Genomic DNA, 27,853 nt, shown 5'->3' with positions numbered 1-27,853 from the left:
GTTGTGGATCCCCATGTGGAGGAGGCTTTCGTTTGATGTGTATCAGGGTTGGTTGAGGGCCGTTTTGTAAGCCTGACGAATAAGGGCGTTGACTTTATCTTATTCTACCCGGGAGAGGAAAATGTAGGGCAATGAGTACACTACCCTACTGAGAACGAAGGCTTGTACTAGCCGTCCGAGATCATGTTCACGCATGCCTCGGTGTCGGTTAGCTATGTGGCGGACGAGTCGTACTGTCTGGTGAACGGTGGCCGTGAGTTTGGAAATAGTGCCAGTGTTCTTGCCATTGTTTTGGAGGAGGATACCAAGGATACGAACCTTCTCATCCTCGGGAATGGGAGTGCCGTCAATGGTCATTGTCAATGTGGGTGGAGGCCCGATATCCAGTCGTCCATTGGGGGGGGGGGGGGGGGGGGGGGAGGGGAGTTCAGATTTGGTGGGGGAACAGGCTAAACCGAGTTGGGCTGCACAGGCTGCCACTATGTCAGCTCCTGCCTGCAGTGTCTCTTCCATAGTGCCAACACTGCCTGTGGTGGTCCACAGTGTGATGTCGTCCGCGTAGAAAGAGTGCGAGAGAGTGAGAATGGAGGCCAGGGCACGTCGTGCCATGGGGATTAGGGTGATGTTGAAAAGGAGAGGAGAAAGGATTGATCCTTGCCTCGGCTGCATAGGGGGAATGTAGGTGAGGAAAGAGATTGAATTGAATTGAATTGAATCTTTATTTTCATGTATCATACATGAAGGATAGCAGGAGTAAAAGCTGCATAATGGGAGATCCGTAGGTTATCTCAGCTGTGAGGTGGCGAAGGAAGGCCGCAATGTACTGATGCGTGCGTTTGCCGACCTGGAGTGAGGAGAGCGCTTCCAGGATGGCCGCATGGTGTACATTGTCAAATGCTTTGATTAGGTCAAGAGCTAGGATGGCACGAGTGCGTTTAGCGTGTCGGGGGTGTAGGACATCTTCTGAAAGTTGTAGCATTACGTCTTGCGTGGAGAGGTGAGGTTTTTTGTACACGCTCCACGGACTGACGGTCGGCTTAAGCAGCTCCGCTGTTAAAAAACAGAAATAAAAGAGAAAAATATCAGCCCCATTTTTCTTTGTTGCCCAGGAGCGCGAGGAGTTTTTGTTGAATTGGGAATGCATGCAGCAGGCAGGAGGCTTTTTGAGCGATTACTGCGCAGTTTGCGCAGGCTCTCGCGGTATCCGATGAGCATGAATGCCTCTAATAGTTCCTATATAGGCGCACACGCAACCAACACACACGCAGACATAACGTAGCGCAGGTTAACAATTTAGCCTCGCAGGTACTTTTTTTCTTCTTTAGTGTACTTGTGCCTCATATGAGCCGCATATTTTGTTTGTATTTTTTGGCAGATAAGAAATGCCTGCATATAAAAGTATAAGCTTCTGCTGTTTTAGCGTGTAAAACTCCGTCGACGTAATTTGCTGCCTCGTCGTGATAACCCCTCGATGTGGCAGAGTGACTTTGGCGTTCTGGGGATGAGCCAGAGGTCGCGGGCTCGATACCCGGCCATGGCAGTCGCATATCAACGGGAGCTAAAAAGTATTTATGCGGTTAGATTTGGGCTGTACGTTAGAGCACCTCAGGTGGTGAAACTTAACCCGGAGCCCCCTCACTACGGCGGCTCTAACGGCTGCAGGGTCGCTTTAGGACGCTAAATCGCATGAATAAAATAAAATCCCGGGTGCGATATTTGTGGGCGTGTTACAAAAACCGACAGATCGAAGGCGTCTTGTGTAAGAAAATCTCCTCGCATCCTCATCTTATCTTATGATCGCACTTTAACCTTCTTGCAGATCGTTTAGGAGGCAAAGTTCCGTTGCTTAAGAGATAAGCCTGTCCACACTACGTGTGGAACGCGATCTGAAAACCCATCTCCGAACATTGCTTCGACGTGCGCAGAAAGTAAGAAAAAAAAAAAATCTACGCGTTGAAGCAAGAAAGAAAGTGGGCACGGTCTGAAGGGTATGCTTTGTGCCACACGTTTTCTCTGTGTCTTTTTCACTCCGTTTAGGTGAAGTTTTGTAACATAGTAAGCCTTTGTACACTATCTGCAGAACGCGATCTGGAAAGCGTTTTCCAACCATTACCTCTAATATACGTCTACGTACGTAGAAATTAAGACGAAAAGAGAGAGCTCTCTGCGATGCGCGGCCAGAAAGGATGCCACGGGGTGCGGCTGTGAGGGCGAACAACAAGGACAGGAGCGGAGGAAAAACACCATCAGCGGCTCCTCGCCATTCTCCAGATACGCGTGACTAGGGACGACCTTGGCCTTGACTTGCAGCGAGGCACCAGCGCGCCGGCTGTGCCGCATCTGCCCGCAGCGGGGGCCCCCGTGCAACCTCGCTCAGCCCCTGCAGCGCACATCCGCGACTGGCTCCATAATGAGAAAGCGGCAATAACTACTGTTACGTAAGAAACGCTGTTCAAACCTGGGGACGCTGGCGATAATATGGTCGGCTGTTCGCCTTCTGCTCTGGAGCACAAAGAACATGTTGGCTTGCTTATTTGTTGCGCTTCTCTTTATCTTTTGAATTAAGAAATTTGGAAAAAAATGTGGTTGATCCCTCTTATATAGGAATCGGTATAGAACACGAAAGTGAAACGTGTCTTCACAGAAGTAGTGTAATGTTTATTGCACATTGATATATAATGTCTATTGGTGTTTTGTGGCTAAAGCGCCCTTAGGCGTTGATGCACCCACGCTGACGCCTGGTGGCACGTCTCCTCCATCACGACTACCAACGTCGATGACCATGAGCAACCGTCGTGCATATGGAAGCTGCACTACGCTGCACACGCTAGCACAACGCGAAAGACGAAGCACGTAACTGACACACTAATACAACGCGCAAGACAAAGCACGTAACTGAATCGTCACCGAGTCAAATCAGCGCGTACAGCGCGTCGTAATTGCAGCCTCCGCGATCAACTTCAGAAACATTTTCAGAGCTAATTGCGGAGGCCACGCTCCGCTGTGCTGAGTACGGTGAACGCCACCTAGTAGTGCTTCTGCGAGAACGCGTTGGTAGTGCTTCTTGATGCTAGCGTCCCTTCGAATGCTGGCATCGAGGCGTCGTAGTGCTGAGACCACCGAAGCGTTCACTGTCGGTGCGCGTTAGTGTCATAATGCAGTACTTCTCTTTTCTGCTCGTAGGCGGCGGCACCGCCCCGAGCAAGAGCGCGGGTACACGGAGGAGTGTTAGATATATAAGGCGCGTCTGTGTAGCTCTCTGCAAATGCGTTTGTGGCGCAATGGGTTAAACGCTCGGCGATCTATCGTCGCGGACCGAGAGGTCGTGGGTTCGATTTCCAAATTTTGCATGTTTGTGGAACTTTTTCTTCTGGTTTCTTTCTTTGTATTATGTTCGTGTATGTTCGTGTGACGTATTTCCGTGACGGAAATACGTCAGTGAAGTCTTGGTGGACCCCGGCATAAAACACTTTCGTGTTAAAAGAAAGAAAGTGACAGAAAGTGAGAGCGCTCGTGACTCAGGAAGCGAATATTGTCACGATGGCAACTGGGCCGACACTAATTGAGCCGGGCAGACAGCAGCACAGCTCCGAGTGGTTTGGCTTGTTTTTCTCTTTTCTTGATGGGCGCAGCCGCATGTATTCTTTGTCTTCGTCTTTTTCTCCGAAACACCCACGGCTCGTCACCGCAGCTGAAGCGCAACTGTCCTCGCGCAACCCACAGAAAGTGCACTGGATGTTCGTGTCAATATGTTCGGCAATGGAGAAATTCAGAAATTTGCGTCTTATTTGTTCGTTTAATACAACAAAATCGGAAGATGTAGTAACCTTCATCGTCTCATATACTCCGCGGCAGTAACGGAAAACAATCGAACAAACAAACAAACAAACAAAAAAGTTCACTTCACAAAAAACAAAGAAAATAGGGAGCTTCCTCATCACCGACTCAGCCTGGGGGCTCTTGCCCTCGGGCCCTAGTTTAAATGAAGTTCTTGCCATGCCATGCCATACCTGCATCATAAGTGCGATGAAGTACCATAGACAGCTCGGGCGACATGGACAGCCGCTACATGTGAGTGAAAGGATGAGGATGGTGCTAACTACGGGTGGGTCTAGCCTTCCCATGGCATGTCGGCAATTGCACCGCCCGAGCGTCTCCCTTTAAAGTGCCGGCAGAAACATGCTGGTGAGATCAAACACAGCATATGAGCAGTTCTGACGCCGTACGAAGACTGATCCAGGTGATTATACGTAGCAGAGGTACGATGGTACCACTCCACAAAGTTCAACCCGTACTTACTCCGCATACCTAATGCATCGAGTATTGGTTAAGTTTCGCATTACTTGCTAAACGACACGACTCGCTGATTAGGGTGGGGTTAAACAACTTCGAGGCAAAACCCCTTGCTCCTGCAGATTCACTGTCCCTACGGGAAGAATAAAATTGCAGAGGCACTTAAGGACTGCTTACGTGTAGGAATGAAGGCATTATAGGCTGTTTGGTGAATTTTTTTCCGCACGCTCCTTGTCAGCGCAAGCTCTCGCCTTCGGTTTAACAGCGCCTCGGTAAAGCTAAACCAAAACGCGCCAAGCGTCTAATTGCGCTCGCTTGCCCGCGAGGAGTTCATAACTCGAAGGACCGCTCAGCGGCGTTCAATTGGACAGTTAGTTAGTTAGTTAGTTAGTTAGTTAGTTAGTTAGTTAGTTAGTTAGTTAGTTTAGTTAGTTAGTGTGTTACAGCTATGCGTGGGCTACAATAAGCACCGTATATCAATTGACGCCCAAGCATTCTGACCCCCTTGTCTTTGGCATTAGCTAAATCTTCCTACGTTGCAATTTGTGTAAATAGAGCGTCATTTTAATCCTTCTTATTTTGTACACTCTTTTTATACACTCGTGACGGGACGCCACATCCTTCCCATTGGCTGCGCTGTCAAGTGCCCAACAGGCCACACCCTCAGTCCGCCAGATGGCGGTGACTTGACGTGTGCAATGACGCGCGCACTATACTCCATCTCACAAGCTGGTTGCAGTATACTGCCGAAGGTACGAGGCGTACACAGGCAATATCTTTGCAAAGCGGTATATCGTTCCGGGCGCAACTGGCGATTATCGGCTACACTGGAGAGTTTTATTTTTGCTCGCTACATGATACGCTACATCGATAAGTGAAATGTTAGGACCTTTGGGCATGTAGAGCCTCCCGCATTTTTAACTATATCAAGCGAGCGTCCATCGCGCGTCAATTTAGTGCCTTTAGGCGGCGATAATCCTCGAGACTGGCAGAAGTACTCTCAAGTGCACTAAGCACTCTCAAGTGCACTAAGCACTCTCAAGTGCACTAAGCACTCTCCTGTGCAAGAGTCGTCTAATGCGATGTTCCCTTCAGGACGACGTAAGGCCATATTATAGTGTTCTCGTGCGATATAGTTAAAAATGCGGGAGGCTGGACGTCGTACACTGAGAATTACTAGTATGGCAGTTACCGCCGGTAACCGTAATAGCCAACCTAACCATGGCAACATGGCAGCGCACCTACAGCGCCGACCACCCGCTTCGACCTGAATTCACGCTTGTTACTGGCTCTCCGCCCTGTCAGCAAGAAACAAGCGGTAAAATACGTCATCGCTATAGTCTCATCTCAAGATGAGGTCAAATCATTACGTATGTTTGGTCGTAATTATTGAGTTCGCCTGTTTGTTAGCCCTGCTGTCGCTTGCACGTAAACGTAGCTTATGGTTACACGTTTTTGTGTCAAACTGCCAACCATGAAGCATGTAACAGCATGGCAAGCAGACGTTGAGCAGATGCCCAATCCACCAACGCGGATGAGGAAATCTCGAGGGACATTCGGCATTCCTATTGGCTAAGAATTCGTATAGCTTCCACAGAGCGGCAACCAGCTTGTGAGATAGAGTATAGGTACACCTTTAGTTAAACAGAACTGTGGAGCCGCTGTGGCTTGGTGGATGCGTGCTCGTCTCGTGTCTCGCAGGCTCGGGTTCGCTTCCCACCCAGACCAAAATTTAACAAATTTTCTTTTCGAACCCATTGATTTACTTTGTTTACAGGAACCTCCTTGAGAAATTTAACCTCAATCCGAGCATTTTTGACGTGTTTTTACTCTGTGCGCCGTCGGCCATTTTTGGTGCCCCTCGGTGTTGACAACGCCGGCGTTTCTGCCGCATGAGATGTATAATGCTTTCGCATTGAAAGTCCTTCACGCTAGCGCACGGAGCTAGTCTGTATATCAGTCCGCCAAGGACAGTCTCGCTTCCTTACTGGACAGTCTGGAATTCTGGGCAGTCCAACAAGCAATGTTTCGCATATTGAGAGTGACAGAACGAACACGTTGGTGCAGTCTACAGTCCTATCTTGTGTCGCCAAGCAGAAGATCGCGCTGGGCGCATGCGACAACAGTGTAGTAAGAAGGCCTCCAATTGCCTTAGTTCTTTGGTGACGCTGGTACGGCATAGGGACCACAAGGTTCGAAAGTTGAACTTAGCTGAACTGAAAGTCGAAAGTTGAAACCGAGCTTAAAGCATTATACGCATGTCCCATGAGGTAGTAACGTCGGCTTTGTCAGCAACGAGTGGCAGGAAAAATTATCATCAGCATGCATCAAGGTAGATTATTAAGGTGTATTAACGTGGCGTAAAGTGGATTAAGGTTGGTGCAGATTTGAGCAAGGCGTGTTAAGGTGTGTTAAGGTAGATGTTTAATTTAAGGTGACAACTTGGAGAAGTCATTATGCTTCCGTATTCAAATCACGTGAGGATACTGAAGTGACTGTCAATTTTTATGTGGTGCTTCAGCGTATTTTATCTGCGTGTGTATGTGGGTGTCCTTTTTGTGTATGTCTTCTTCGGCGCAAAATAAAAATACCTTCCAATTATATCTGTTTTTCTTCGTGCTCCGTCAGCAAATCTTGCACGGTGAAAGTGATAGTGAAGAGTGTAGCCACCCTTGCACCACCTGGCTACACCCATGCTACAAGACAAAATTTACAAGGTTACATCACGAGTGGTAACAAGAGCGAGAACATTTTAGTCGCACTTCACAGTAACCCCACAGTAACCAAGCAGAATCTTCATTTCAATAAAGTAGTTCTCTCTCTCTCTATTACACTGACATGCACAGGGATACTACATGCAGGACATATTACATCGCTCTAGTAGTTCTCCGCAACTCCTCGTGTCTATAGAAATCTTTTTAAGGTGCTGACAGCTTCTGCGCTGTCTGTCAATTCGCATTTCCACACGGCCCGATGAAAATGTAATAGGTCATGCCTTCGACTAGCAGCTGGGTGCTGACAATTGCCGATTTGGACGAGGCATTCCAAGCTGCCCCGCCGTGGTGGTGTACTGGCTTTAGCATTGCACTGATATGCCCGAGGTCGCGGTAACGACTCCAGGCCGCGGCGGCCGCAATTCGATGGCGGCGAAATGCAAAACCACCCGTGTGCACGTTAAAGAATCCCAGGAGGTCAAAGTGTATTTGGTGTCTTCAATTACGGCGTGCCTACCATAATTCTGGTACGCAAAAACAAAAACAAAAAAAAAAAACAGATTTGTATTTTAGGCATTGAAACATGCTCCCATATAAGATATATAAAAATCTGCCGCATGTGCGTTGATGTGTACTGGATAGGAGACACGGCCTCAAAGGTTGCTTAAGAAAATTTTGCCCTGGAATGGTTCCAAAGACACGCCAGTCTGTGCTTACGTGACTCTACTTTGCCCAGTTAATGTGTATCTAAGTGGAGACACCATTCGCTTTTCCGTATTGCATATTAAGACCCAACCAGTGGCCTAATTAACTGTTAAAGGATATAGGTAAATTATTTAGCTCGTCCACCAGTGAGGTGTATTGATAGCACAGATTGAAATGAGTATCAAGCGAATACCATGGCTCTGCGCATGCGTATGCGTTTCTCGACGCCAAGGCCGATCGCGTCTCCAGTAGAGGTGAAGGGGGTGGAATGAGAGCTGCACCATGTTCCCGTTACGCACCTCCGTTGGCGCGTGTTCCACAGATAGGCACGCAACGGGAGGGTAGTTATAGGCGTCGTGCCAATCCTATACGGCCTCACTAAGCACAAATCCCGTTTTAAACATACTTCGGCCTCATCGGTGTGATGGCAGTTGCCAACCTGCTGCTTCTTTCTTGAGGTAAGCAACGCGAAGAATCAACTTAATGCAACAGAAAGAAAGACACAGTGCGGACTATCAACATAAATTTTTATTGAAATCACGCAAGTATATATTGGTAGATATACATGGCAACAAATCAAAGTCAAAGGCAAAAAAAAAAGGTTAATGGTGCGTACTCAGATACTCTCTCACAGGCAGGCAATGCGACAGATGATCCAGCGACACACATTTGACCCCCCATGTGCATGAGAAACGTTTCGTCAATCTCATGTGCCGCTTTTTCTTTGTACCTAGAAAACACTCTCGTATATCAAAAAAGATTAAATGATGGCTTGCCCTTCAAAAAAAAAAAGTTCGTTTTCTTTCGCGTTGCTTGCCCTAATGATGGAATGCCAGCTCCAGCTCGCCCCGCAGCTAGGAAACCATCTTTTCGCTCATTCCCATCTTTTTCTTTCTGTATATTGGTATATATGTGTTATGAAATCAAACAACAACAACAACAACAACAACAACAACAACAACAACAACAACAACAACAACAACAACAACAACAACAACAACAACAACAACAACAACAACAACAACAACAACAACAACAACAACAACAACAACAACAACAACAACAACAATCGGCGCTGCGCGTACACGTGTTTTACAAAAAAATACCGTCAACCACGCCTGGCAGGACACCGTCGCCGTCCGGTCATGCATCGCAGCCTACAACACGCAGGGTGGACTACACCACGCAGGCCCTTGGAAAGCGCGACCAGGCGGTTTGTGAGCCGTGTGATCAGCCGAGAGAAACCACCTCATGGGTGTGCAGTGACCGTGAACGACAGATTGGAGGTGGGCGTGCAACCCTCTTAAAGCGCGTTGGTGTCTCTCGACACCAACGCGCTCGAGACGCAACTCGAGGTGAGTACGGGACCGAAACCGGGTGACCGGATCCTTCGGTGCGTGGAACCAACGCGTGACGCCCTCGCTAACCACTGGTTACAATGGCCTCGAAACTGGCAAACTATAGGCCTTTGTATCCACCGTCCTGTGATCTCTCTCTTTCTGTTTCTTTTCTGCTCGAACTATAGGATGAGAAAAAAGAGAGAGAGAGAGAGAGAAGAATGAAAGACAAGAAACAAAATTAAATTCTGGGGTTTTACGAGCCGAAACCACGATTTGATTATGAGGCACGCCCTATTGAGGGAGTGCGGATTAGATTTGACCACCTGGGGTTCTTTAACGTGCACCACAGTGTACGGTACACGGGCGTTCCTGCTTTTCACCGCCATCTAAATGCGGCCGCCGCGGCAGGGATTCGATCCCGCGCCCTCGGGCTTAGTAGCGCAACGCCGTAGCCACTACGCCACCATACGAGGGTGAAAGGAATCAATCAAGCAAGCAAGTACGTAAGGAAGAGATGATGAAACAGCGCAATTGTGAAATCGAATCAAGTATGAGTATTAAAGAACTACGGGATAAAAATGTCAGATTATACATGGAATAGCTTCTGCTTATCAATATACAGAAACACGGAGAGAAAATGCGAAAACAGCAAAACTAATAAAAACGATAGGAAACAAACCAGAGGAAGGGCGTAAAAAAGAAGAGGGAATGTGCCACCTCGCCAACCCACATGCGCACTCGCTCATAAGCGCATAAGTGCACACACACGCACACATATAGTTAGGTATGCTGCACAACGCCCCTTCCGAGCCACTCGCCCATCCATTCACACACACATGTGGGCACGCACGTACATATACAAGCACATGCGTTAATACACGCACACAAACAAAGAAGGAAAACTTTCATTATTCCTCCTATACCCTAACGAAATCGCCACAAATAAGGAAGGTGTACTATCAAAGAAAGTCACAAAATGTTAGGTAAAAGAGCAATGAAACGGCTTCATAGGTTGTGAAAGCTAGAAAAACTAGTCAGAAAAGGAATTTCAAGACTGCTTCATATTGTTCTGGTCCTCCATCTTTGTTATTACTAGTATTCTGACCTACGGGTGCGGATTGTTGGCACAGCGGAATTACGAGAAATAATCTGATGCCCTTGAATTCTGGCTTGGCATCCGCCTTCAATGGTTGGAGGAAGCAAATGTATATTACTTCTTGGTGGTGCCTAACAAAACCTCCAAGAAGAACTGGTAATTGAGATCCTTCTATTGGAATAAAATTTATCCTTTTGGGAGGGTGAAAAGTGCCTCAATACAATGATACTAAAGGTGTCAAGCTGATCGACTGACTTCCTGAAATACTTATTGACTCTCTCACAAATCTAACCTGCCACGAACATGCGCTTGCCAGTCTTGCACCGCTCACTCGACGCTATCGCTGTCCTGAGCTCCAGCCTGACCCTCACTCCTCCTCCCGGTACGAGTATTACGCTAGGAACCGATAATGTTGGCGGCCCAGTGGCCTCATTGCACAAGGTTAGCTTAAAATCTTGAACAACTTCAATAAGCGCTCACTTCAGCGCCAGGAACCCTAACTTCTGACCTATGCACACCCTGGGCCCTAGTCCGAAAGGCATGTAGGTCCCATTCTGGCGACTTTCGCTGTTTTCTGCGGCAAACCTGTCTGGGAGGAACTTCTCAGGCTCTGGCCAAATTTCAAAGTCGTGATGAATGAGCCACGGTGTAACCATCACGCTGACACCGGCTGGAATGAACTTCCCTTGAATTCTGGCTGCCCTTGAATTGCCCTTGAATTCTGGCTTGGCATCCGCCTTCAAGGGTTGGAGGAAGCAAATGTATATCATCTCTTGATGGTGCCTAACAAAACCTCCAAGAACAACTGGTAATTGAGATACTTCTATTCGACTAAAATTTATGCTTTTTGAAGGGTGAAAAGTGCCCCAATACAGTGACACAAAAGGTGTCAAGCTGATCGATTGACTTCCTGAAATACTTATTGACTCTCACAAATCTAAGCTGCCACGAACATGCGCTTGCCGGTCTTGCACCGCTCACTCGACGATATCGTTGTTCTGTGCTCCAGCCTGACCCTCACTCCTCCTCCCGGTAAGAGTATTACGCTAGGAACCGATAAAGTTGGCGGCCCAGTGGCCTCATCGCACAAGGTTAGCCTAAAATCTCGAACAACTTTAACGAGCGCTGACTTCAGCGCAAGGAACCCTAACTTCTGACCTATGCACACCCTGGGCCCTAGTCCGAATGACATATAGGTCCCATTCAGGCGACTTTCGCGGTTTTCTTCGGCAAACCTGTCTGGCAGGAACTTGTCAGGCTCCGGCCAAACTTCAGGGTCGTGATGGATGAGCCACGGTGTAACCATCACATTGACACCGGCTGGAATGAACTGCCCACAAACAGTCGTGTCCTGAGAGCAACGCCTTATCAAGTACAGTGGGACGGGTGGGTAGAGGCGAAGTCCTTCGTAAATTACCATGTCAATTCTTTTTAGCCGATGCAGCTCGTTGAAGTTACACTTGATTTCTTCTTCAGAAGGAAAAATGTCCTCCATCTCCTTGACTACTTTTTCCTGTTCGCGGGGATGTCTTGCCAAGAGATACACCAGAAAAGAAAGCGCGGAAGCCGTAGCCTCGGTGCCAGCCAAGAGAAATATTGCCGCATTAGACGATATGTACTGGTCGTCCAGGTGTTTATAGCGCCTGCTAGGTTTCTTTTGCGTTCCATTGAGGGCTTCTTCGCCCAGAAGCGTCTGAAGCACGCTGGGTTCTTTCGGTAGCTCTCCGGAACGGTGTAGTTCGATTAAGTGTTGTGCGTGGCTCGTAATGTTTTTGAACGCTTTAGCATGCTTTGTGAATGGATATATCAGCGTAAGGACAGCGCGCACGACGGGTACCGTAAACGCCACTTCGATGGCTGAGTTTTCCATGTCCTTACTAACTTGCTTCAGGAACTCCAGAATTGTTTCGTTGCCGCCCTCCTGAGATTTCACCTGCCGAAGAAGCAAGCGGATTGAACCGTTGACGTGAGAGCGTTCCCAAGTGTAGGAATGTAAGAACAACACACATAGAAGCAGCCCCTACCTTTTGTGCCAGTACCGTGTTCATGATGAAGTCGAAAGCGAAGTCCAATGCACGATCGAACACTTCTACGTGTCCTCTCCTCAGGCTTATCGAAGATATCCTGTCCACAAATCTAGTGGCGCAAAGGTCTGCTACCAGAGAGAGATCCTTCATCATGCTTGAACTGAAAGCGTAGTTCAACGCCGCCCTCACGTTCGTCCATTTTCTGCCTGGAAGCAAAGATAGAGAATACGCTATAAACAAAACTCAGAAGCGCGGTTAGATTTTTACAGCGAAGCTTTTAAGGGCTCACTCTTCGATGGTCGTGTCCGGCAATAGAAAAAAAAAAGTCTCATTGGCCGTATGCTGTATGTGCGAGTGAAAGTGCGCGAGGGCGAGGGACGGGTGTTTTCACGGGGAGCGAACGCACGGCGGAGTGCAAACGCGACTACCCAGCGGAAAGGGGAGCGGCGGGCGAGGAGGGCATCGAGGCCCCCTAGTCTGTGCAACACGGCTCCTACCAGTGGCGTAGCCAGAAATTTTGTTCGGGGAGGGGATCAGGCTTGGAATTTGTCGAGGGATCAAATACATGAATAACAACTCCATTGCCAATGCCATTGTAGATTAGATGCTGCAAACGAACTATTGAACGCTACGCACTGTCAAGTAATATATGTATTTTTTCATAAAAGAATATATTCGTATGTCCCAAAAATTGTGGCTCAATTAAGCGATATCAATGCTGCCGCGTTTTTTTTTGTCTATTTAATAAATAAAAAAATATCACACGAACTTTAGAACTATATCAGTTCGAAACCAGCAAAGCAGTGGCTGCAGCTAATATGAAAAACGTAAAGGCTATGAAATTAATAACTTGAGGACAAATATATTGATGAATCTTTGTCATTCAAGAACCTTGTTTAAATTTTTACACATATGCAACGGCCAGGGAAAAACCTCAATGACGCTGTCCCTCGTTGCAATAGATTGCGCAGGCGCAGCTGCTACCGGTCGTGTATTGTAATTACACCGAGATTATACTCGCAACAGTCAGTACAAATAAAAAGTAGGAGTTCTGCAAAATATACATTAGAAATGCGAAGATAGAATGGAATATACAAATGCGAAGATACCACTCGTTAAAGGGCAAAAAAGAGTCGCTGGAAACAAAGTTCACTGCGTGTATACACAAAACCTCGCAACAAGATATTTAAATATACGTCTAAGTCTACAATAAATCTACGTATTTAAGCAAACGTCACTGTATATAATGCGTCAAAGAAGACAAATAAACATGTTGCGCAGTCACAGATAGTAAACTTCGCGGACAGAAAGACAGATGACCTAGGGAAAAAAAAAAAAAAAACTATGATCGCAGAAATCGTGATATGTACTCGGGCCATGCAGCGGTCACGACAGCGCCATGTGGGTACAATATTAGAGGAATAATGCAGAAATAATTACGAAAATGTTTAATTTAACTGTCTGCACAGCGGCAATAATTATTCTGCACTCCAAAATTAAAGGAATGTATTGCTTCGTTTCAAAAAAGAAATAAAAGCAGGTAGCTAAAAAGGAAAGAAAAGGACAAACGAAATCCACAGATGATGCGGCAAGTTGAACTACCCCATATCCGAGTGCGTTTTTGCCAAACGCCGCGTGGGCCGGGCTTTCAATGAGCAAGGTTGGTCAAAACTGGCTATTGATGTCCTCGTAATTTTCGTATTCGCATGATAATTTTGATTATGATGCTAACTGCTAGAATAAACGGCTAAAATTTCTGCGGCTTTAAAGCTAACGAACAGTCATACGTTTTCATAATTACGAGCTTATGGACCTGAAGGAACAGAGCTTTTTACTTGCATTGATTTTTGCTGCTGCGCTATCTAAAGGACAAATTTCTCTCGGCGGGGAAGTTGCGTGAAGGAGTCAATGACTTCGGACACGTTGATGCCGACGTCTCTGTGGGTGTATAGAATATAGAAGCGCCAGCATAACCATGCGTTTCACAGATATTGTAGTGTGAAAGTTCTTTTTTAGAAAATTCTTGTAAAAATTATTCTCTCTGCGCTGGCAGTGGTCACTGGAAGGGTGACTAGAACCTGCAGCAGTTTGTACACATTTACATAGAACCTGCAATCGCAATGAGAGAGGGCATCTATTCCGATGCTAAAACCTAAAACACTCCATCGGTGTCGTTGGCATCCTTGTTTAGGTACCTTGCACAAACAGTAGGCTGTTCGTTTCCAGCGATGTCCGTCGTTTCGTCAGGAAGTATGGAGAAGCAGCCTGCTTTTGCAACTAGGCTTTCTTTGATAATTTCACCACAAATTTCTATAATTTGGTTTTGTGCATCTGGCCTTAAATGCGAGGAATTACTGGGGCAACTTTCCAAATGATTCTTCAGATATGTATCTCCACAACCAGCTCGTATGCGAAGAAGCGCTCTGAAAATACTTGTATTTTCAGTGGGGGCTATGCTTAAATCCATAGGGCCACTGTCCCTGTGGCCACGGAGAGCCAGACCTTGTCCCCCGCAAAAATAATTTCCTCAATAATAGGCAATTTACTTTCTTCTGTTTTCTCATATTTTACTTTGCCTGCCCTGGTCCAGCTGATCGACCACATTGGGCACGCTTCCTGAAAATATTTGGAGAAAATGTCACAGTTTCGCCCTAAGGGCGAAGCAATGAATGCGATAGCAACAGAGCAATGTCATACGATGTAAGGTGAGCGGCTTTGGTAGCAATATGAATTGTAGTAAACATGAGCTGATTAAGTAAGCAGGTGTGCTGTGGCGTAAGTAGACCGACATGAAGAGAGACTCGATGACGACGAGAAGGCGCGTGTGAAACGGTGGTGTTGATGAGAAGCGCTTCCCGTGGGCAGCGCGTGCGAAGGGACACGCCTGTAGCGCTGCACTGCCGACCCGGGCAGCATTGCATGTGTAGCGTGCGTTGGAAAATGTGGCCCGACTATTACTAACTGAATGAACAAGCGTGGTGTCAGCGCGCACAAACATGAATAGATCACACTGAATGACTGCAGACAACGACTGTCAAAACGCTGGCAGCAAGCAGCGGGCGAAGGTACGTGCGGTCTATCGCTTCAACGGAAACTGAGCGTGCATAAAGGTCAGAGCCGTGTGGAGATAAGAGACGGTGCGGCGAGCGACGAGCGCGGTTGCTGGCAGAGGAAAAGTGCGCCCCCCCCCCCCCCCCCCCCCCCCCGCTCCCTCCGGCGCTCGCTTCCCGCTTCGTTGCTTGCGCGTGGGAGATTGAGTGCGTTCGCTCTCCGTGATAGCGCGCGTCCCCGCACGCTTCCGCTGAGATTTTATCTATACGGAACCTCACGGCGACGGCGACGCCGACGGCAGAAATCCGGTTGAAGTGTCCATATAATTGCTATCGCAATAAAATTATCAGGTGCTAGCTCACAGTCACGGTGATATTTAGTATTTTCGTGTGTGTGGAAGATTGCGAGCGCATGCTTTTATTTCTGGAACGGCTTGGACACGAGGGCTCCAGTGCACGCATGTTGGCCCAAGTTTATGAGAGCCTTGACCCAATAAAGTTCCAGAATTGAAAATCTTTTAAAGCACGCCTTTGGAAATGTCAGCGCACCTTTCGCGTCAAAAGTTTATGAGAACTTTATACCCATATAGTTTCGTAATTGAAATCCATGCACTCCGTAGATTCCGCGGCCGCTGCGAGATGCCGCCACGCGCCCGCTCGCTATCGAAAAGCCCTCGAAAGTTTGTGCTCGGATCGGGCTCCTTGCGTTACGTGACTCCAGGTGCAAGGGCGTTGCCATGAAATCCAGCCTGAGTTCGCAATGTTCGTGCCGAAATGTCTTTTCGAGCGTGAAAAATACATTGTAGACTGAATCCAGAATGATTCCCGGCGTCGGTGGTAGTTTTGGTCGGCGGTGCATGCCGGCACGCAAAAGGTTACGGGGGGGGGGGGGGGGGGGGCTGAAGCCCCATCAGCCCCTCCCTCGGCTTCGCCCCTGGCTCCTACCTTTGTATGCGCTGTGCTTTCGCCGCTCAGTTTCTGTTGAAGCGATAGACCACATGAACCTTCGCCCGCTGCTGCTGGCGCGCTTGCTCACGCCAGGACAGTGGTTGTGTGCGGTCACACAAACAACGCGGAGAACTGTTGTCGACGGCGGCGGCGTTTTGCTCGCGTTCGCGCCGAACGCGCGCGGCGTTGGTGACGTGTTTATGAAGAATGTGCCAACCTTTGCCGTGCACCCTATGGCAGTGTAAGTAGCGACCATAAGGTTGTCAGTCACTATTTGGTCACTAAATAAATGAAAACCACCGGATCATATATACTGCTTATTCTTTAGTACTTCAAATAACCAATTACACCATAACATCTTTATAGTCATCATTGGAAATACATAATTCCCACCATAGTACAGCTTCGCTGGTCTTCCATCTCCACCCCAGTGGAAGGGCTGACAGTTTTTTTTTTTTTTTTTATGAACAAGTGTGTTCTTTGGAGGATGCCAACACCTGATAACCCTCCATGCCCTCGCTATTCCCCGCTATCTCCCCATTCCCGTGCAAAAGAAACGGCAACTGGCAATAACGATCACTACAGAATATCTTTATCAGGTCTGATTAAAGCCACAATTCAGTCGGTATCTATTCGACTGAACTGTGGCTTAGAACGATCTTTTTTGCCTTGAGAGTAGGGCTGGCTGTTATTGACCTGGTATTTGACCGCTATTGACCTAGCGACTCCCCGGTTGGGAGTTTATTATGCTCCCAATGATCGGAGTATAATTTTTACTCCGTGCAGGCGGAATTTTTGCGTGGTGCCAGGGGAGTTTTTTTTTTTTTGCCTGTCATGTTTCTTTTTTATTTCGGGCTGTACGGAGGTTTTCGAGCTGCACCGCGGGAGTATAAAAAAAAGTACCACGTCAAATTGCGTGGAGAATTTTATACGTAGAAGCTACGGGTCAAAATCCGAAATATACACACAAGAATAAGCCAAATTCTGCGAAACAAGTGAACGAGACCAGACAGACCAAGCCATACATAAACACATAAACATTTGAGAAACACCTGATGAAGAGCTGTTAAGGAAATCCAACGGACACTCGACACACAACAAGAAGCAACCCTGCCAGTATATATAGCCGCGATAATGTGGGCCTCGAAACGGCCTAGCGAGCAGCTGTACTGTTTTCAGAATTACGACTCACAGGCTGGCACATACGAGATCTGCCTCTCCGAAAGTAACATGAAACCTAAATCCACACGGAACTGTTAATTTAGAATATTGAAAAAACAACGTTCATGGCATAATTTTTCAAAATTAGAATGCCATTCTGTGAGCGCTGAAGTGACTTCGCACACTGCCGGCGTCCGCGGCCAAAAAGTAGTGCGTTAATTACAGTACGCAAGAAAAATGTACGTGCCCGTGGTTCATAACAAAATTAGCTCCGTGTGAAAGAATGGTGGCGGGACAACAATTTATTACATGTGAGCATGACCCGTAGCAGCCCATGTAACCCCGAAAATTGCGTAGTCATAATTTTTTTTTTTACCGGACTTCTTGCTCCGCGTCCAAGCAATGTGTCTCGGTTGTGAAACGGAGCTACATCGCTGATCTGGCAAACGAATCCACACGCTCGGAGCCAGCAGGTATGCTCTTAAATCAGTATCTTTGATTGAGCATGATGTTAATGCAATATCCGAAGCAACGACGTCATCAAAACAGAACTTCGCGATAACGATTCGATTCACATCGCTCAGTAAGAAACTCAGTAAGTCCTACCGTATTTCCTGGGCGAGGGCGAGGATATCCCTACACAGGTTCATAAAAAGAATTGCTTGCACCACGGTCTTACTGTAATACTGGCAGCACAGCACAGTAACGAAGTCGGAGTATGGCATTCATGTGCGGCTATCACGGAGGTGGTCCCTCGAACCGTGGCTGCTGTTGCCATTGCTACGCGGAACTTTACACCGGGCATTGTCAGCATATACTCAAAAGGACATAAAAGTGGTATTTCACGCACTAAAGAACACAAGTCAAGGTAACGCAACACGAAAGCACAGCCAAAAACCTGAGCCGACATCACGAGTCAACCGGCAGCTTCGTGGTCACACCTAAGCCTTTTTCCGCACTTGAAATCATTGCTCTTGCATTCATCGCTGCCAGCAGAGTGATCACAGCTAACGTACATAAAGATGAGATACAGTGAGCTTCAGAGAGGCCTATAACACTTTCTGGAAGGAAGTATAGGAAAGAAAATCGGTGAAACGCTGGCACGAAACAACACTGCACAGATGTAAACAAACCGTCCGCCATGAGCACCGCTGACTCCGCCGAACGCGGCCGGTCGCTCGCGCGGCGCACAGCCTTATGGGAAGCACCACGTGACCAACTTGTTCCGGCGGGGAGTTCTTTAAAACTCCCTGAGCGGAGTTCCCGTGAGAACAAAATTTTGAAGGCGGAGTAAATTCACGTCATGTCCGCCCTTATCCTCCCACAGCGGAGTGAAACGAGGAAATGCCGTTGTATTCCTCCCATACATCGGAGTAAATATTCAAGGATGGGAGTACATAGGGCACATCACCTTGTTATAATTCCCATGTGGGGGTATTTTCGTTTACAGTGTATAGGCGCGGTCTCGCCAAGAACGGCAAGTCGGGTGGTGTCGCCGTATACGTGAAACGCACTCTCACCGCAAACGCAAAGGACCTAGACCTACCGGTCACCACTCAAAGGCACAACGGAGAGCACTCGGCCGTCCGACTATCCTTCCACGGTGACAACAGCATCGTCATCATGACGCTGTATCTCAAACCCAACATCTCAAGAGAAAGCGTCGAACTTTACCTCGCAAGGAGCATGGTAGAGTACACCAAGACCTACAGACACGCGCCCTTCATACTCGCAGGGGACTTAAACGTAAACATACTGACAACCGATTGGCTGGTGCAGCACATGAAGGACGTATACTCTTTGCGATGCATTTCCCAAGATCACAAGCAACCCACCACCATCAGGGGAACGTGCATAGACCTCGTCTTCGCAAATTTCAAACTCGACCCTCTGCAGCAAGACCCATTTACGCTACACTTCACCAACCACAAAGCCATCGTCTTCAAGATACTGCGGGCACCGACGCTAGGAATCACGTATGATCTCCAAATAAAGACGCAACAACTCCGTACAAACGTCTCCTCTCTTCTCAATACATTCTATCACTCTAACTTTCATTGGGTTGTGTTGCCAAGTGAAACGAAACGGAAACTTGATGCGCACCCCCCGCGATGATTTCGCATCCCGCCATGGCTGCCCGTAGGGTGAGATGATGTGATTTTTACCGTCGATAGTTCGATAGTGACTCAACTAACGATAGTATCGATAGTACTATTGATAGTTCGGCATAATTACTGCTTATGCTTCGACCAACCTTCCCGATGGAAGCTGCCGTATATGTTTGATGCCCTAGTGGTTTTTCCTGGAACTCTATAGAACACAGGTTTTATATTCCGCTATAAGAAACGTGCACTCATTTTAAGGCCTATCGTGCCTGCCCGTTCCAAGTTTATGGTACCGATAATACAAACTTCATTAACACCCCTCATACCTGCACCAGTGTTCTACGCTACAAGTGCAGCAAAATTTAATTGATGCACGCGACAATTTTCTGCAGATGAAAGATAGCCTGAATCATATTAAGAAGGCCTATTTGCTAAGGGTCCATTCGTGAAATAACGCGCCATTCAATAATCCTGGCAAGCAACGCCTGTTGTAGCCCTCGTAATGTTGTTTTTCCTGCAAGAATATTTGGCATATTTGCGTTCTATTCACTATTGTGTGAGAAAGAAAACACAGAATATAACATGAGCGGCGTAATATAAAATTTGCTTATGAAACCTATCGATGGTGGGCGCTGGCTTCCAGCATATAGCCCTAGTTACAAAGTGTACCAGACACTTTCACTCACGTTTCTTAATTCTTCATTGTTAGCGATACAAAAATATAAATAAATCCTCTACTCAAAACAGTGAAGCTACATGGTTCAGCAATGCTTGTCTAGGAAGTGCTTCTACATGTGTATTCACTTTCTCTTTTTTTCACTGTCAACTTCTTACTAACGACTCCACGGGTAATGTCCACGGGTAATGTGAAGCTTACCACCAAGCTGAAAGAGGCTGCTTTTGAAAGGCTCCGCATCCACGAAAGATGTCGGTCTGTCCAGAAATATCGCCGCTTGCTTGACGAAGCACTCGTGTGCCATTTCGGGGTCTGTGATGACCAAGAAAGGCTCACTCCCCACGTAGACGCCAAACCGCTTTCCATGATCTTTTCTCCATTGCACGAATGCCTGGAAAAATGCATTAGCATGTCAGTTACCCTATCCGATGCCACCCACTTAGGTCACAATACTTTATTGGTCATGGCTTTTTCGGTACACCGCGTTATGTTGTGTTAAATTCAATTTAATATTTTGCTACAGTGCATCGGGAATAGCAATAAAAGGCCGCTAATTTGCATACAAAACCACTAATTCTCGTTTTCGTTTTTTCTCGCGCAGAGTTATAAAAAGCGATACTAGCAGATTGCTTGGCATAACAATTATTTATTAGTAATAATCAGATTGTGCTTGTTCTCGATCCTGCAGTCATTGCTTCAGCAGATGTCAATTGCTTCGTTTACAGTAGAATATAGCTGTCTGACACTAGAAAAACCATCAAAACAACATGCAACAAGAAGCGAATGCTAGAGATGGAGGAAGAGATCAGATAGAAGCGCAGGGAAGTTAACCAAGGTTGTGCCCGGTTAGCTACCCTACATACGGGGAAGAGGAAAAGGAGAAATATAACTCATAGACAGCACGGAACAAGACTAAAAGGATCCCCATATGCTGCATATCCCAGCAGCTAAAATAATGGTGGTCAACTACAGAAGTGTCTTTGCATTTGGCACCCATTTCAGTGCATGAGAGGAAGTTATTTGGAACGGCTCCTGGCTGGATGCCTTAAATCGGGAATAGAAATAAGAAAAGCTGGGAGAAGGAAGTTTCGAACGCAGATTTCGACTCAAACGTACCGAGACAATGCTTGCAATGAGCATTCCAATGCCTCGTGTTTTGAGGCCTTTTCCGGGTCACGCTATCCTACTGAACATAACAACCAGTTCTCGTCCTATTGCTAATGTTAAGAAGCAGAGGTTTCGATCTGTACTTGGCAGGCGGACTACATGGAAGCGCCGAGCACTGGTGGTTGATTTCTGCTGAGAAGTGACATGCCCCCCCCCCCCCCCTCCAAAAAGAAAAAAAAAAACAACTCGCCAAAGGCTTGGCGTGATCTTCTCCCACCACTTTTAGCAACAACCCTTAAAATTTGAGAATAGGAACACCTCAGCTCAACTTTATATTCGTGTGCTTTTAGTGGCATTAATCGCTTGCACGTCCGCTACAAAGGCACTCTAAAAATTCACAGACTGTTCTCACCTTGCTGTCCCGTCCTTGTCCCTCTTTCGCGTTGTTCACTTACTATGGTGAGTTACCGACTAGCCGCTTTAGTGACTGCTAAGTTCTAAGAAACCGAAGTATGGCATATTTTTTTCACGCACCTCAACGCGTCTGTGGTCCATCTGCTTCAGATTTCCCCACAAGAAGTCCGGCTTTGGTCCTGGAATTCCGAGGTCTTTGAACAACCTCAGTTTGCTGCGACGTTTTAGCAACCAGAATACGACTGTGGTCACGGCGACAGCAGCGATGACTGTGGCGAGAATTGCCATTTTTTGTCCAAGTAAAAACTGCAAAATAATTGATTATCAGCCATTTTCGAAAAAAGGATGGTTTATGTACACTGTTTGCGAAAATTAACGCAAAGAGTTGAGCTGCGCACATTAGCTGAATACGATATCTTATTTTTTTTTTCTTTCAAATTACTGACCGGCATCAGACATAACAGAACATAGTGTGGCTTATGAACAGTGGTGCTTGCAAGCAAAGAAAGACTGTGAAATTTGAAAAAGTACTGAAGTTAGAATTGTGATAAACAACTGTGCGTTGTCAGTCACCGTTTTCTCGTTCAAATTTGTCCTCGTTCAGCTTCCACGGTGTTCCTCCATGCAAACCTTTGTTGAGGAAACTATCGAAACATCGCAGGCTCTTTCCTGGTATGGCATTGTTGAACACAGGCGGATTTCACGATCAAGTGACAAGATGAGCGGTAGGGTGACAGTTTGATACGGCAGTGATTTCAGAGACATTCTGTCGTCTAATTAGTAGCCACAACCATCAAATACTTTACATTATTTGGGGGTTTCCACCGCGTGCACCCCCATTTAGCCAGAGCAGGTTACGATGCTATTTTGCATTCGGTCTCTCATATCCCTATTTTCTAAAAGCAAAGCTTTCTTTGTCTACCCACACCCCTCCTTGATTTTCTCAATATTCTTATATTGGGGCTGCCCCATCCTTCTGCAACTGCATATTTGCTACCGTATGCTCCCGGATTATGTGGGACGAGATTACTTTGACCGACAACTTAGTGCCTGTCATAAAACCTGTACACATAATATCGGCTCACAGGTATCTCTAAAGCACACGGACAGGCCGAAACTAATACACTACTCACTCCTGCACGTATACACCTCCTTCACAGCCCTCTGACAGAGGATCCCCCATCTTGCTGACATTGTGCCAGGACGCGAGAACATCCCTCATGTCCTCTGGAGTTGCTATTCTACTCTACCTCCCCTCCCACCCTCCATTGAACTCGCCCTTAACGGTTAACCCGACTACCGAATGGCTGACTCACGGAGCCAGCCTAAGAGAAGAACAGCACCCGACAGATTTCGTCAGCGAGACCCTGGACGGAGGGTGTTGAGTATCTTGCCACTATGAACGATAAAATGTTACCTCTCTCTCCGTCTCTCCATCTACAGATTGGGTCTATGCCACAGCGACACAGAAAAAAATATTGAAACCCTAACGTATAGATTAGGGCTTCTATAGTATTTAGATACTTGTCGTACTCCTCTGTGCACACGCCTCACATCACCAATTCGATAAGCATCAAACATCGTATTCGTCCTCGTGACATTTCTACGTCGACGTCTCTCACTGTGCCTCCGCGTGAACTGGTGTGTTCATTTCGGGATAGCTTGTGAACTGTACAGTGCGTAAGCGCAAGCACTGCGTGACCCTAAAGCTAGGACCTGCGCAGTGCATAAATATCAACGTTCAATGAGAATACACGTTACATTGCGTGAAAACAAAGCAGCCAACTATACGCAGCACGTATAATTAGTTGTACAATATTTAGTAAACCGCTTCACAATATCCTCGCCTCGTATAAATTTCGACATGTGCGATGGACCTGCATAGCTTTTTCTTTTGTTATCCCTATCCATGATCCATCGCAGTCCCTTCAATTCCCAAGAGAGGCCCGGTTTGTTGACTATAGACTCCTGGCTTCCTTTTTTCTACAAAAAAGTTTCAACGACACTACATGATTTCACACGACATAAGTAAAACGACGCCAAATACACTGATTAGAAAAAGGAGGGGTCCACTTACATCTCTGTCAGGGATGAACACTGAGGAAAATGCGTAAGCAGTTGTGCGGCGGCGCTGTCGTGAAGTTCATGGCGTAATAATCTGAGACATCAATAGAACACCGGATTGAACGCTTCCGACACAACAGTAAAGTATCGAAGCGTTCGCAGCAGCCGAATGAGAGAATTCGGGGAAAAAATAATCGTTGGCGCTTCGAAACTGGATAAATGCCAATGGTGGCTGGGACCAATCTCTGCCAAATCGGCATGGTCGTCACTTAAGCGACAGTTATTCTGGCGATGTTGGGAAGAGGTAAACACGCCTCGCTCGCCACGTCCGTGAGGGTTTTTTCGAACTGACAAGGGCGGAAGCATGGGCGACTTGGTTGAACATTAGGAATGGCAAAGCAGCGCACAGGCATCGACAGAAAGGAAACCATATATGAACACGCAGACAAGCGCTTTGTTTTATTGCTTCTACGTGCGTAGAGTAGCAGGCCAGATGGTATATATTCCGGCCGGCCTCTCTACATTTTCACATCAATAAACTACTACTTCTTCTACGTGCGTATGGCGTACATGCTGTATCACCCGGTGCACATATAAGTACAAAAACAGAAATAAATTAATGCAGCAATAGACAGAGAATATGAAAAAATACCGTTGAGGTGGAACTAAAAGCTGAAATATATTGCTGTTGTTGGAAAGTGCTCCATTTATTAGTGAGTATGCCTAAAGGTGTGCTGATGCATCTGTTTGGCATAGAAGTGAAGCGTAGTTTTACCTTTTTATTTGCTTTTCAAAAATCATAGAGGGGAGGAGGAGAGAAAAAGAGATGGCAGGGATGTTAACCAGAAATGTGTCTGTTTGGCTACCCCACTCTAGGGGACGGGAAAGAGGGAATAGAATGATGAGATAGAGAGAGGATGGGGGTAGAAGGGCACGGTGAGTTCGCGCACGCACGCGGATGGTCTGAGCAATTCAAAGGCGTTCACATAGCCCAGTCACCCTCAAGATAGACAACAGTGCCTTCACGGCATTGTGGGCCGAAGAGCGATGGGGAAGGTCTTCAAGTAGCACCTGGCAGTTGACAAGAACTTTATTGAAAGGTCCTGATGAAAAAGATTGGGGGTGCCGAAGGCACCCCAATGAAGTTCGTGGCTCCGCCCATGACAGAACCGGGAGCTGGTGGCTCTCGGCGACGTCGCGGGCCCTTTAGACGGCCTGTCGTTGATCATACAGAGAAATGCAGGCACTTATTGCACCTCAAGAAAAAGAGTACTAGTGGGTCTGATTAGTGATTATTATACAATCACGTGCGGGACTTCCCATACTCTTGTGCACAACTTCTGCACTTGTGGTTCCTATCCACAATCACAGCTGTGTATATCTAAGTGATATTTTACTGCCACGTGGAAGTTATGTACATGCGCTCTGTTTAGCGTCTCATTGAGGCAGCGACCAGTTTGCTCTAAGTATAATGTCTATCGCAAGTCAAGGGATACCGTGGACGACATTGCCAGCACAGACAACAAACCATTTCTTGTGGTTTTTATGTACACGCGCCTATGCCTGAGTTGATTGTGTTGACTTTTCTAGCAGAGACTAAGCAGAGCAACCGGGGCGAACAAAAGGTCGTCGATGTCAACCCGCTTCCCTTCCAATTGTGCGAAATTTCCTGCACGTGCAAAGTACGACTCTCTCTCTCTCTCTCTTTTTTTTCTTTATTAGTCATTGATAACACTTGTTCTTTAAATTGTGTGCTAGCGTTTCTCCATTACAACCATCAGGAGGAAATGCACTCAGACGGAAGGGACTATCTGCCTCATAAAGCTTTCCTGCTTCAGGTGCGAGCAATATTTTTTTGTTAATGATTTTGAAGGAGAGGTTGGTGCCTATGTTGTTGCGCCGTCGGCTAGCTCCTCTTCCCTGACGCGACTGTTGTGCCAGTAATGGTCATAAAAGAAACAACGATTGGAAAAAAGAACACAGACACATTACTTTGGGTACACAAAAGAAAGTTTATAAAAAAAAAAGCTTGCACGATTTTCCTGTTAGCCTTTTGGCAAGTATATAGACTTGGCACAGAGAAAAGGAAACTAACATTTTTATCCCATCCGCTAATTATTCTATCCGCCGGGGTTTAAGTGGCTATGGTGTTTGGCTGCTAAGCACGAGGTCGGGGGATCAAATCTCGGCTGTGGCGGCCGCATTTCGATGGAGGCGAAATGCGAAAACACCCGTGTACTTAGATTTAGACGAACGTTACAGAACCCCAGGTGGTTCTAATTTTTCCGGAGTCCTCCACTATGGCGTGCCTCATAATCAGATCGGGGTTTTATAAATGCCACGTAAAACCCCATACTTTCATTTTGTAAACGTGTGTGGCTGTTAGGCCAATTTATAAATACAATAACCTTATACATTTCCTTCCTCACACACTTCGAGCGATGACGTTACAAACGACTTACATCAGCGCCGCATCATCTCTGTGCACGTAACCGCGCCGCTACCGCCGGGGCATTTTCTTCGCAGAATATTACGAATGCACCGAGTCAATGCAGAAAAGCCACTTGTGTGAACTATTATTTCGCCAGTGATACAACTGTTCTGACCGAAAGCGGCAAACGCGAAACGAAAGCGCTCGTTTTCATTCCAATTTCTTCCTTTGAAGATAGCCAACGCGGACAGCGACACCACGTGACGTCACCTTACTAAACCGCCTAAAATTAACCCTCCAAAGGTTGCATAGCCGCACTTGACAAAAAAAAATGAAAAGAAAAAAAAGGTTTGCCTATCAATGGGTAGGCCAGCCTGTATGAGACACCTTACCCTAGTTCACGCAACTTTTATCATGTTTTTTTATAGAATTCTACGAAGTCAGAAATATTTTGCGCGTGGATATTTATTGTGCTAAAGAACACTTGTAAATGCATACGTTAAGGATTGCGTCATCTGTAAGCAGTGGCTGATCGCGAGGGATCTCAACGATTCCCCTATAGTGATCAATTTGGAACGTACGCTCTATGTATGAATCGAGACTCGAAGTTGCGTTCGCCGGCAGCGATTCCTTCAGCTACGACTCTGTCTTCTCTCCATATCGTGGGATCGCGACTGGCGGCAATCACGCTCGATTGAGTCCCTAAAATAATCTGGAAGTATCGCCCGAAGGCCGAAGGATTGACAGCGATAGCTTGGTTTAGCATTATGCTTGGACCCCTCGGACGTTGTTGAAAGTACACGCAGGTGCTACATGTTGGCGCACCGAAACATTGAAGGCCACTCCTGCTGCGTAAAAGGAACAGCGCGAAACGAAACTGTTATCTACGAAACGTTTAACAACGCTGGCCTGAAGAAGAGTGGGGCCAGTGGTGTTGCAGGCGTCGCGCCCTTGATCTTACCTGGATGGTGCAAGAGATGAGAGCAACGGGAAATTGTAGGCATTCGGAAGATGCTAAGCGTCCTTGGCGCGTCCCAACGCGATGGCTTGCACACTGGAAATTCTTAAGGGCATTCTATTCCATCTCTTGAGACATCCATCTGTAGAGTTCCTGACCTTAAATGGCTTGCTAAAAAAAGTGAGTAATGGTTAGGGTACCGGGATTCTGTGCGGGAGGGACCGCATTGAATCCGGCCGGCGGGCATTCTTATGGCGAAAGCCTTAGATCCCTGTTTCAAGGTCGCATTGTAAGGTACAGAAAGTCACCTGACAAAAGGAAGGCCAGAAGTGAACCATAGCATGTCCAGCCATATATAAGAGATGAATAATGATTAGCCAAGGTAATTAATGCTTCATTAGGGATTTAATTAGGGTGGATTAGGGTGCATTCAGGAGGATTAGGGTGCATTAAGGTCGATTAGGGTCGATTAAGGTGTATTAAGGACTGAGGAGGATTAGGGAGGATTAAGGTCGAATAAGGTGATTAACGTGTATAAAGGAGGATTAAGGTGGATTAGGGTGAATAGGATTAGGGTGAATAGGTGATTAGGACTGAGGTGGATTAAGGTGAATTACAGGAGGCTTTACAAAGATTTCGCCTTCGTGTCTCTTAGGCAGTAGCTAAAGACACCTGGGAATTTTTATAGATATTTCTTTATGTTTCTATACGTTTTCAGGAATTATAGGCCCATTAGCTTGCTTTCAGTATTGTCGATGTTCAGT

At 46.8% G+C, this 27,853-nt stretch overlaps 1 protein-coding gene across 1 annotated transcript in view; it reads right to left on the bottom strand.

Moving 5' to 3' along the window:
• The window catches only part of LOC119461139 (cytochrome P450 3A29), a 31,873-nt gene extending 9,642 nt beyond the window's left edge, over positions 1 to 22,231 (bottom strand). The window contains exons 1-5 of the mRNA XM_037722345.2: positions 21,757 to 22,231; positions 20,317 to 20,506; positions 12,173 to 12,381; positions 11,384 to 12,081; positions 10,629 to 10,733 (exon numbers count right to left, since the gene is read on the bottom strand). Coding sequence (XP_037578273.2) covers positions 10,629 to 10,733; positions 11,384 to 12,081; positions 12,173 to 12,381; positions 20,317 to 20,506; positions 21,757 to 21,924 — 1,370 coding nt within the window. The 5' untranslated portion in view covers positions 21,925 to 22,231. The remainder of the gene's footprint in view (positions 1 to 10,628; positions 10,734 to 11,383; positions 12,082 to 12,172; positions 12,382 to 20,316; positions 20,507 to 21,756) is intronic.
• Positions 22,232 to 27,853: the final 5,622 nt, after the last annotated feature.

Source organism: Dermacentor silvarum, chromosome 8 (assembly GCF_013339745.2).
Source record: "Dermacentor silvarum isolate Dsil-2018 chromosome 8, BIME_Dsil_1.4, whole genome shotgun sequence".
Taxonomy (NCBI): Eukaryota; Metazoa; Arthropoda; class Arachnida; order Ixodida; family Ixodidae; genus Dermacentor; species Dermacentor silvarum.
The sequence above is the reverse complement of the archived record's forward strand: the minus strand, read 5'-3'. Positions and strand labels throughout refer to the sequence as shown.